Source organism: Perognathus longimembris, chromosome 4 (assembly GCF_023159225.1).
Source record: "Perognathus longimembris pacificus isolate PPM17 chromosome 4, ASM2315922v1, whole genome shotgun sequence".
Taxonomy (NCBI): domain Eukaryota; kingdom Metazoa; phylum Chordata; class Mammalia; order Rodentia; family Heteromyidae; genus Perognathus; species Perognathus longimembris.
The window spans coordinates 15255035-15266822 of record NC_063164.1 but is presented as its reverse complement, the minus strand read 5'-3'; the positions used below and the strand labels follow the sequence as shown (position 1 = coordinate 15266822).

General features: G+C 50.2%; 1 protein-coding gene across 1 annotated transcript; it reads left to right on the top strand.

Moving 5' to 3' along the window:
- The first annotated feature begins 305 nt into the window (after positions 1 to 305).
- On the top strand, positions 306 to 1478 carry Cdk5r2 (cyclin dependent kinase 5 regulatory subunit 2). Its single transcript, XM_048344166.1, has one exon. It carries the CDS (start codon positions 306 to 308, stop codon positions 1476 to 1478), a length of 1173 nt encoding a protein of 390 aa, XP_048200123.1.
- The last annotated feature ends 10310 nt before the right edge of the window (positions 1479 to 11788 follow it).

The window sequence follows — 11788 nt, the reverse complement described above, 5'->3', positions numbered from 1 at the left end:
AGCCGCCCGTCAAGAAGGCAGCTTGCGCGGTGATTGGCTGCGTGAGGCTGGGCGCGCCGCGGCGCCGCGAAAGAAGGGGCTCAAGGGGTGGGGCTGACGCTGCAGCTGGCGCAGCTCAGACTCGCGAGCCGCCGCCGCCGCCGCCGCCGAACAGCTCCTTCCCCAAGCCGGCCCGTGCGACCGGGCCGGGGCCAGGCCCCCTCCCCCCCCCCCCGCCCGCCACCGCCGGGTCCCCCGGGGCTGCAGCAGCAGCGGCGCCGCCCGCGGTTCCCGCCGGGACCCGGGCGCCGGCCCGGCTCTGCAGGATGGGTACGGTGCTGTCGCTCTCCCCCGCCTCGTCGGCCAAGGGCCGGAGGCCGGGCGGGCTGCCGGAGGAGAAGAAGAAGGCGCCGCCCGCGGGGGACGAGGCGCTGGGGGGCTACGGGGCGCCGCCCGCCGGCAAAGGAGGCAAAGGCGAGAGTCGGCTCAAACGGCCGTCCGTCCTCATCTCGGCGCTCACCTGGAAGCGCCTGGTGGCCGCGTCGGCCAAGAAGAAGAAAGGCAGCAAGAAGGTGACGCCCAAGCCCGCGTCCACGGGGCCCGACCCCCTGGTCCAGCAGCGCAACCGCGAGAACCTTCTCCGCAAGGGCCGGGATCCCCCCGACGGCGGCGGCGCGGCCAAGCCCCTGGCGGTCCCGGTGCCCACCGTCCCCGCGGCCGCCGCCGCCGCTGCCGCCGCCGCCGCTGCCGCTGCCGCCGCCGCTGCCGGCGAAGCGCCGTCCGCGGGCCCCGCCGCCGCCCCGCCGCCGGGCTCGGGCGGGGGGAAGCCGCCGCCGCCGCCGCCCCCAGCCCCGCAGGCGGCGCCCCCGGTGCCTGGCGGCTCGCCGCGGCGGGTCATCGTGCAGGCGTCCACCGGCGAGCTGCTGCGCTGCCTGGGCGACTTCGTGTGCCGACGCTGCTACCGCCTCAAGGAGCTGAGCCCCGGCGAGCTGGTGGGCTGGTTCCGCGGCGTGGACCGCTCGCTCCTGCTGCAGGGCTGGCAAGACCAGGCCTTCATCACGCCCGCCAACCTGGTGTTCGTGTACCTGCTGTGCCGCGAGTCGCTGCGCGGGGACGAGCTGGCGTCGGCCGCCGAGCTGCAGGCCGCCTTCCTCACCTGCCTCTACCTCGCCTACTCCTACATGGGCAACGAGATCTCCTACCCGCTCAAGCCCTTCCTCGTGGAGCCCGACAAGGAGCGCTTCTGGCAACGGTGCCTGCGCCTCATCCAGAGGCTCAGCCCGCAGATGCTCCGGCTCAACGCCGACCCCCACTTCTTCACGCAAGTCTTTCAAGACCTCAAGAACGAGGGCGAGGCCGCCGCGGGCGCCGGGGGTCCACCCAGCGGGGGCCCGTCCGCCACCACCACCTCCACCACCTCCTCCTCCTCCTCCACCTCGGCCGCCAGGGACAGCTGCGCGGCGGGAGCCAAGCACTGGACTATGAACCTGGACCGCTAAGGGTACCCGGGGGGCCGCGCCCGATCCCCGCCCCAGCCCTCCCCCGACCCCACCCCGACACACACCCGGAACCCCCCACCCCGGGACCCCATGGAACCACCGCTGCTGTTAAACCGCCGCTCCGCGCCCAAGGCAGGGGGGGCCTAGGAGGAGCTGCCCCTGCCCCGCGGGGGAAGGTGGAGGCTAGGACACCGGGAGGCCAGCGGTGTTTGGATTTACTGGGTGTGGGGTGGGGATGGTGGGGGGGGGGGGCGCGGGTGAGGGTGGGAAGGGCAGCCCCAGCTGCACCCTTTCGTTCTGTCTGCGCCCTCATCTCTCCATTTTTGCCCCTCTCTCCCCTTTTCCCTGCTGGGTGCACATCTGTAAATCCATCTCCCCCTGGGTCCTGTCCATTTCCTCTCCTCCTTTCTGTATATTCATTTTTCCTCCTGTCTGCATTTCCATCTCATTATCTGCCTTGCTATTGAACATTCCGAGAGAGAGAGAGAGAGAGAGAGTGATCCATCATCACTTCGCCCTGAACCTGACTACCCAATGGCCCCATTTCTTCTCTTGCACCTGTGTCCCTATCTTCCCTTCTTATTTCCCTTGCTCCTGTCATGTGTCACCGGCTTTCCTCCGTCTGCCTTCCCCCCCCTCTGCTTCTGTCATCCTGCATTTCTTCTCCTGAGACCCCATACCCACTTCCCCAGATCACAGGGACCCTTCTTTTTTGAATTTGGATGGGCTGAGAAGCTTCAGTCCCAGGTGCCCAGACAACCACCAGGATGGTCCGTCGCCCCTCACCCCCACAGCCTTTCTCCACCTTTTCCAACGTGTTGCATGCTGGGAGTTTGATGGGGGAAAATGGGCTGCCAGCTTCATTCAAGAGGCTGAGATTGTGGGGTGGGGGGCACAATCAATCTGGGAGACCACCCCGGCGGCGGCGATACCCCTGTGGACTAGCGAGAAGAGAAAACCCGTCTTTTTGTCGGGGAGAGGTGTCCCTCTTCCTTATCCTTAGGTTTCATATCATCTCACCCCTTTTAATTTATTTCTGCTGTTTCCGGAGGGAGGGGGTGGGGGGTGAGGTTGGGCTGGGAACTGTCCGAGGTGCTGAGCTGGGGCGGCCCGGGAATCCTTCCGGGAGACTACCAGGGACTGGGTCGGGCCTGGGGCCGTGTCCAAGGTGCCAATGGTGCGGGCCGACGGCGCGGGCCGCACCGTCTCTGTCCGTCCTGAAGAGAACTATAAAGCGCAGAAAGCGCCTGCAGATGGTTTTGCGCCGGTCTTTCATTGGGTCCTGGGTGGGATGGACCGGGAGCGGGAGTAAAGCTATCCGGGGCAGGCCACGGAAGCAAGGAACAGGTCTAGTGAGGAAGATCAAGTTCCCTGTGAGAGCTGCTACCCACTCCTCACCCCCCCATTTTACAGAGTAAAGCGAGTTAGCCAAAAGATGAATCCACCCCTCCACCCCAGCTTCCATCTCCTCATTAATGCCTGGGCCACTTAAGGACAAGTGGTAAGGACAGCAGAAGACGTTCCCATTCTATGAAGTGACCCGTTGAGACAGAACTAGCTATCAGAAATAGCTACCATCATTTTTTTCTATACTGTTCTCTTGCCATATATTGGGTCAGGAGTTTTAGTCAGACCCAAGTCTATGTTTATCCGTCTCAAGATGGGGCCTGAGTTATCACACTTGCCCCTCCCCTTTTAGCCTTTCCCACAGGTGACCCACCCTCCACTGCTCCCCGGTCACACTCTCTCCCAGGAAAATCTTGGGAGGCCCTTTCCTTTTTAAGACACTCAGACCCTGTCCCTTTATTTCCGGAGAGGAGCAGATACAGGCAGAGACCAAATGGGGGAAAGAAAGCCATATATATATATATATATATATATATATACATATATATGTATATATACATGTATATATGTATATGTATATATACATATATATGTATATATATATATATGGCCTAATATCTCTGCTCAGTTTCCACTGCCATCTCAGCAACAGAGCTATTCCCTTGGCCCAAGGAGGCCGGACTTCAGGCAGAGTGCTTGGGGCTCCCATCCTGGGTGCCTCTGGGGCTGCGAGGACTAGGCCAGGCCTCTGGCTCGCTGTCCGTGGTGCTGACGCGCACTCGGTGAGGGCGGGGGCTGCACGCACAGGAAGGGTTGGGACGGTGTCAACTGGGTCTTCTGGATCATTTAGGAATAAGCTGTGAGCTTTTCTGGTGTCGAGTTACAGAAGTCCGGGCCCCAAAATATCGCCTCCGGCTTTCACTCCTAGGAAGACAGGATTCTGCTGTCACCCGGCCTGGGCCCAGCGGATCCTAAGCACCCTGTCTGGAGCCGGAAATCCACAGTCCAGATTTGTGAATTGAGTTCCCGGGGCGCGGGGGGGGGGGGGGTGGGAGGCGGGGGGGTGGAGACGGAGGAAAGCTGGCGGAAAGGGAGGCGGGAGCAGCCGCCCATTGGCTGGAATTTGGCGCAGTCAGCGCGGTGCCGTCATCTCTTTGGGAGGAGGGAGGGAAGGAGGAGCAGTTGGCTCACTACAGGGCCGTCGCCATGGTAATCACACCGCGAGGGCGGGGCCTCCTCTCTACTCTAACCTCTGACTAAAAAAAAAAACAAAACTGGTTCTCATTTGGAACTCATCAGAGGGACTACTTGATTGGAATTTCTGAATTAGGGGAAACAAGACCAGAGAGCCTACAGAAATCCCAAAACATCCTTTTGGGAGGACCCTGGATACTCCCCCCAACGCACGTGTGTACAAACACACCACACACACTAACACACCACACATGCATGAGTGCGCTTCCAGGAACCTATGGTCTGGCATTAAATGAGGGGGTGAAAAAAGCTTCAGTGAGTACTGTCACTTTTTTTTTTTTATACCATGTACCCCAAACAGAGACACCGTTATAATCTGATTAGTGGAGAGAAGCTGGAAGAGGATCAACAGGAATACATGGAAAAATTAGCCTTCAGATTCAACTTTCATCTCGTTTTTATTCTGGGAGGAGGGCAGTAGAAAGAAGGGCCTAGGACCATCTCCAGAGAAGGCAAAGAGATAGAGTAGGTTTCATGCTTTCTCTCTTGAGCATCTGTGAGTGAATTGGGGAAAGCAAGTCCAGGATGGTAGTAAAGTGGTAAAGATGGACTAAAGTGCTAGCAGGGGTGCTGAGCCTTTTTTTCTGCTAAGAGTCATTTGGGATATTTACATCATTCTTGGACCCAGATTTACTGACTTTTGATTTGGGAAAACAAAAGCTCCTAGATTTTTTTTTTCTTTCTGTTGGTCATGGGGCTTGAACTCTGGGCCTGGGCCACTGTCCCTGAGCTCTTCAGCTCAAGGTTAGAATTCTACCACTTGAGCTACAGCACCAGTTTTCTGGTGGTTAATTGGAGATAAGAATCTCACAGAGGGGCTGGGGATATGGCCTAGTGGCAAGAGTGCTTGCCTCGTATACATGAGGCCCTGAGTTCGATTCCCCAGCACCACATATATAGAAAATGGCCAGAAGTGGCGCTGTGGCTCACGTGGCAGAGTGCTAGCCTTGAGCAAAAAGAAGCCAGGGACAGTGCTCAGGCCCTGAGTTCAAGGCCCAGGACTGGCAAAAAAAAAAAAGAATCTCATAGATTTTCCTAACCCAGCTGAACCGGAACTGTGATCCTCAGATCTCAGCCTCCTGAGTAGCTTAGATTACAGGTGTGAGCCACCCAGCGCCTGGCAAAAGCTCCTAGATTTATTGAAGATTTTACTCTTTTCAAAAAATTATAATGGTGATGTACAATAGGATTACTGTTTCATAAGTTAGCTAATGAGTACATTTCTTTTTGGACAATGTCACTTGATTTATCGAATATTGAGTCCTGCCTTCAGTTGCCTTGACAAGGACTTTATATGGTTCCAGGCCGTGGCTCCCCATTCCTGCAGGTCTGGGACAGATTGAGGGAAGCAAGGCCATGCAGGCCTGGAGACAGAAAACACAACTGGAGCCATGACTCAGCACTTCCTCTCCACCTGCAGAAAGCTGGGGCCACTTTTCCAACATGGGGATGGGGGAAGAAGGGAAGGATGGCAGGAGAGCAAACAGATAGGTCACAAGTGATCCACCCCTTGGTATGATATATGCATTGACACGTAGCCAAAGGCACAAATGGTAACTCAGAAGCATTATCACAAATGTACTTACTGCATGAAGGTTCAGTCACAAGTTACACACATCTCTGCTTCCTGTGTTCCCTGCAACCCTTCCTGGAACAGGAGACATTCTGTCCTGAGAGCTATGCTTGCCTGTCCCTAGAATACCTTGGTACTTATTGGGGGGAAAAATGCAAAAAAAAAAAAAAACCCTCCCAGAAGTATGTGTGTATGTATGTGGGGGGGGGTTGCCATGGTAACTTCCTGCCAGGCAGAGCACCCAGCAACCAGAGCATCTGGTACCTACCAGGACATGTCTATGGCCTCTGCACACTGAGACCCTGCCTCGGGCACACAGATGGGCACCTCTGGAAGATTTCGACAACACAGCCACCAAAGCAGTCCCTCCAATCAGGGTACCCAATCACGACTAGCTGGAAGCCAATAAGCATATAAATATGTTTATTATACAACGTACATATTATATAACTCCCCTCCCTGTGAATGCTACCCTTGGCCTCCTTATATATGATAGGGAATTTTGCAGTGAATGATCCAAGACAGTAGTGACCTTCTCTGTCATCTTGCTATACATCCTATGGAACAGAAGTGTAAACAATTAGAAAAAAATTGTTTTATGTGATGAAAGATTGGGTAAAAGACAAACTTCAAGATACAGTCTCAGAAAATTTAAGACAGCATGAATTTTTGTTGTCGTTGTTGGTCATAGGGCTTGAACTCAGGGCCCAGGCACTGTCCCTGAGCTCTTTGTGCTCAAGGCTAGCACTCTAGTGCTTTAAGCGACAGCCCCACTTCTGGTTTTTGAGGGGTTAATTGAAGAAAAGAGTCTCACAGGGACTTTTCTGCCAAGGCTGGCTTCAAACCATGATCCTCTAGATCTCAGCCTCCTGAGATGACAGGTATGGGCCATCAGCTTGCTGCCATCATGAAATTTTTAGAGGCAGGTCTCTGTTATATTTAGGGGCTAATTGGCTGATTTCTCACTTCAACCTCTCTTTTATTTGTTTGCCAGTCCTGGGGCTTGAACTCAGGGCCTGAGCACTGTCCCTGGCTTCTTTTTGCTCAAGGCTAGCACTCTACCACTTGAGCCACAGCGCCACTTCTGGCTTTTTCTATATATGTGATGCTGAGGAATCAAACCCAGGGCTTCATGTATGCGAAGCAAACACTGTACTACTAGGCCATATTCCCAGCCCTCAACCCTTCTTTTAAATTCGATATTCTCTTAAGGAGTTTTTTTTTTTTTTGGATGGGATTTGAAGTTATGGTCTCCTGTTTGATCAATAGGCACTTTGCCACTTGAGATGTAATTTCAGCCTGGCTTTTTTGCTGATGATTTTGGAGATAATATCTTTTTTTTTTTTTTTACCTAGGCTGGCATTTGAACCTTAGTCTTCTGAATCTCAGCCTCTTGAGTAGCCAGGATTATAGGTGTGAGCCACCAGCACTTAACTGTTAAGAGGATTGGTTGCTTGCTGGCTGGATTGATTGCAGCTGTGGGGCTTGTACTCAGGCCTTGGGCACTGTCCCTGAGCTCTTTTGCTTAAGGCTAGTGCTCTACCACTTTGAGCCACAGTTTCACTTCCGGTTTTCTTGTAGTTAACCGGAGGGAAAAGTCGTATGGGGACTTTTCTACTGGGGCTGGCTTCAAACCGTGACCCTCAGATCTCCTCCAACTCCTGAGTAGCTAGGATTATAGGTGGGAGCCACCAGCACCCAGCTCTTAGAGGATTTTTTTTTAGAACCACACAAGGGCTGAGGGTATGCCTAGCAAACACAAGAACCTGAGTTCAGACCCCAGTACTGTCCAAACACCAACAAAAGACCCCAATCCATTAACCTAGTTTAGAATTTCATAGACTTCCCCCCTCTCATTCTTTCTTCTGCCTATCTAACACACAAAAATGCCACATGATACTAAAGTAGTGAAACTATGTGGCATTAATATAGGAATGGATGTATTAGTAGAACAGAAAAGATAAGTCAAAGATACATACTTAAGGACTTAATACAGTATAATAGCACCATTTTAAATTCACTGGGGACAAGGTAGATTAGTCCGTGAATGGGTTCTGGTGTAGTTGGGTAGTTATTTGGGCAAAGAAAGAGGTCCCTGTTGCAAAAATAACCAAAGCCAAAAGGGTTGTAAGCGATGTTCAAGTAGTAGGACATCTGTATAGCAAATGCAAATCTCTGAGTTCAAACCCCAATAGTAAAAGAAAAAAAAATTGGCCAATATATTGGGGCTGCTCATTTATATTTACAGCTACTTGGGAGACATGTATAAGGGGACACTTGAGCCTATGAGTTCAAGACCAGAACAGGCAATACAGTGAGACTCCAACTCCCAAACAAGCAAACAGGTTTATATATTATTCTAATACCAAGAAAAGCCTATGAACAAAAGTAAATGACAGGGGCTGGGAATATGGTCTAGTGGCAAGAGTGCTTCCCTCATATACATGAAGCCCTAGGTTCAATTCCTCAACACCCCATATATAGAAAAGGCCAGGAGTGACACTGTGGCTCAAGTGGCAGAGTGCTAGCCTTGAGCAAAAAGAAGCCAGGGACAGTGCTCAGGCCCTGAGTCCAAGGCCCAGGACTGGCAAAAAAAGAAAGAAAGAAATGTACTCACTGACTCACTGACTTACATATGAAACTGTAACCCCTCTGTACTTCACTTTGACAAGAAATTTTTTTTTTTTTTTTTTTTTTTTTTTTTTTGCCAGTCCTGGGGCTTGGACTCAGGGCCTGAGCTCTGTCCCTGGCTTCTTTTTGCTCAAGGCTAGCACTCTGCCACTTGAGTCACAGTGCCACTTCTGGCCATTTTCTGTATATGTGGTGCTGGGGAATCGAACCCAGGGCTTCAAGTATATGAGGCAAGCGCTCTTGCCACTAGGCCATATCCCCAGCCCAAGAAAAAAAAAATTTTAAAGTAAATGACAGAGGGCTTGCCCTATCAGAAATTAAAATGTCCCATGGTGCATGGTGCCCGGTGCTGGAGTCTCATGCCTGGCTGGATTCCTTGCTACTGAAGAGAGTGAAACCTGAGGATCTCAGTTCAAAGGCAACTTGGGCAGTCAAATCCCGGAGATGCTTATCTCCAATGAATCAGCAAAATGTCAGAAGTGGAGGTGTGATGTAAGCGATAAAGGGCTGGCCTTGAGAAAGGGGGAAAACTGGGCTGGGGATATGGCCTAGTGGCAAGAGTGCTTGTCTCGTATACATGAGGCCCTCAGTTCAATTCCCCAGCACCACATATACAGAAAATGGCCAGAAGTGGCAGAGAGCTAGCCTTGAGCAAAAAGAAGCCAGGGACAGTGCTCAGGCCCTGAGTCCAAGCCCCAGGACTAGACAAGAAAAAAAAAAGAGAAAGGGGGAAAACTTAAGATAGGGAGGGAGAGCTCCAGAGAATTAGGGCAAGGCCAGATCAACAAGAAAGGTCTGAGAGATTCTATCTCCAAAACAACCAGAAAAACGTTGGGCTTGATATTTGGTTCAAGTGGTAGAACTCCAGACAACTAAGCCAAACAGGAAGTTACTATTACTGTTGTTGTTATTATTTTATCTTGGATGCCTTAAAGGAAAAGACTAGCTTACTTTCTCCATTGAAACCTTTGAACACCAAGAAAGAGAGAAGGAAAAAGAAACTATCCACCATGTCCCATACTTCTGACTCATTTTCTTTAGACCATTTTTCCTTGGGCCTCTACAATTTCTCTTATTTGTTTTATGTTCTCTTGATAAAGGCCACATCTGTTCCTTGCTAGATTTCTTTGGAGCTAAGAGTGCTGGGCACACACTAGAGAGGCAATTAAGAAGAGAAAGGAGCAAATAAAAGAGAAAGGGAAGGAAGGTAGGAAGGAAGAAGGGATCCCTGGACACACTGGAAAAGGAGAAAAACCACATCTATACAGCACTGAGTCCGCTTTCATACAACAACAAAGCCTGCTCTCTCCCCCCTCCTTAGTCTCTTTTCAAATCCCTAGAAGTGAAGCATGTGGCTTGCTGGTAGGTTAGATTCCAATGCATCCAGGAAGTCTGTGGGCACACCCAGGCATATGCGTGGTACACACATATATAGCAGGGGGGCGGGGGGATAGACACACACACACTCACAGAATCTAAAACCATTTGAACAGCTTCTCTATCTTTTTTCTAAGTGCCACAGAAAACACCCTGTTCTCTATTCAAGCAATAAAGCTAGGGGAGATTTTGTGTTTTAAAGAACTTCCTGTATATCTTTCAAACAAGAATTAGCACAGTGCCTGGCATAGAACAAGGATCTCAGTAAATGAGAGCTGATATCCATTCGGGTTGTATCCAACTCATTACTATAAATGATGTTATGATAAACATCTGTATTTCTTGTCTTTTCCCACTTATCTCCTTAGGGCAATGAATAAATGAGCTAAAACAAAGTGACAGTCTTCATATTGCCTTTTATTGCCAATAAGTGCACAACTACATTGAGATCTTTGGGACATAGTTGAAGTAACTAATTCCTAGATATTTACATTTCTCTCCTCTTTCCATATGTCCTTGTTTTATGCTTAGTTTGAGGGTTAATTTTTTTCTATATTTAAACTTTAATTTTTTAGTGCTTGTAACTTTCATTATTTAGTATATTTGAGATAACTAATTACATTTATTTTGTATGTGGTGGGAAATAGTGATAATACTATTTTCCCCAAATTAATAGCAAGGTAATCCAGTCTTTCCTTCTAGTGAATATCATCTTATTCTTTGTGAAATTCTCACACATTCATGTGTGTGTGTATGTGTGTGTGCGCGCACTCCACTTTTTGGTGGTTAATTGGAGATAAGAGTCTCACAGAAGTCAGGCGCCAGTGGCTCACGCCTGTAATCCTAGCTACTCAGGAGCTTGAGGATCTGAAGATCATGGTTCGAAGCCAGCCTCGGCAGGAAAGTCCATGAGACTCTTACCTTTAATAAACTACTCAGAAAAAGTCAGAAGTGGCACTGTGGCTTAAGTCATAGAGTGCTAGCCTTGTGCAAAAGAAGCTCAGGGACAGCACCCAAACATTGAGATCAAGCCTCAGGACCAGAAAAAAAAACAAGTCTCACAGACTTTTCTGTTTGCTTGGCTTTGAATTGTGATCCTCAGCGGAGCTAGGATTACAGGTGTGAGTCACAAATGCTCAGCTCACACATTCTTAAATCTATTGCAAGGCTCTGCTTCGTTCCATTGGTTTACATGACAGTGGCAATGCCAAACTATACCTGTAATAATTTGTTTTGCAGTATGCTCATTTTTTGACTAAATTGTTTTGTCTTTTTTTTAAAAAGCATGGTCCAGAAGAGCTTCAGAAGCAGACTGTCAAGTTCTACAAAATTCTTTTGGGTCTAGGATTGGGATGGCATTACTTTTTTTCCCCCCAGTCCTGGGGCTTGAACTCAGGGCCTGAGCACTGTCCCTGGCTTCTTTTTGCTCAAGGCTAGCACTCTACCTCTGGAGCCAAAGCACCACTTCTGTTTTTTTTCTGTTTGTGTGGTACTGAGGAATTGAACCCGAGGCTTCATGCATGCTAGGCAAGCACTCTTCCACTAAACCACATTCCCAGCACCCGCTCCTTAAAAAAAAAAAAATCAGATTTATTTATTCATTTATTTTGCCAGTCTTGGGGCCTGGGCACTGTCTCTGAGTTTCTTTTGCTCAAGCTATCACTCTACCACTTGAGTCACAGCACTACTTTGGCTTTTTATGTTTATGTAGTACTGAGGAATCGAACCCAGGGCTTTGTGCATGCTAGGCAAGCACTCTACCACTAAGCCACATTCCCAGCCCTGGGACTGCATTACTTTGGAAAGATTAAAGATTTGACCATTTTCTAATACTGCATCATCTTCCCATTTATTCAAGTCTTCTTTATGCTCTTCAGTGAAGATATATATTTTCTTTGCTTTTTTTTTTTTTTTTTTTTTGCCAGTCCTGGGGCTTGAACTTGGGGCCTTGGCACTATCACTGAGCTTCTTTTTGCACAAGGCTAGCACTCTACCACTTGAGCAACAGCGCCACTTCTGGCTTTTTCTGTTTATGTGATGCTGAGGAACTGAACCCAGGGCTTCATGCATGCTAGGCAAGCACTCTACCACTAAGCCACATTCACAGCCAAGATTTATATTTTCTTCA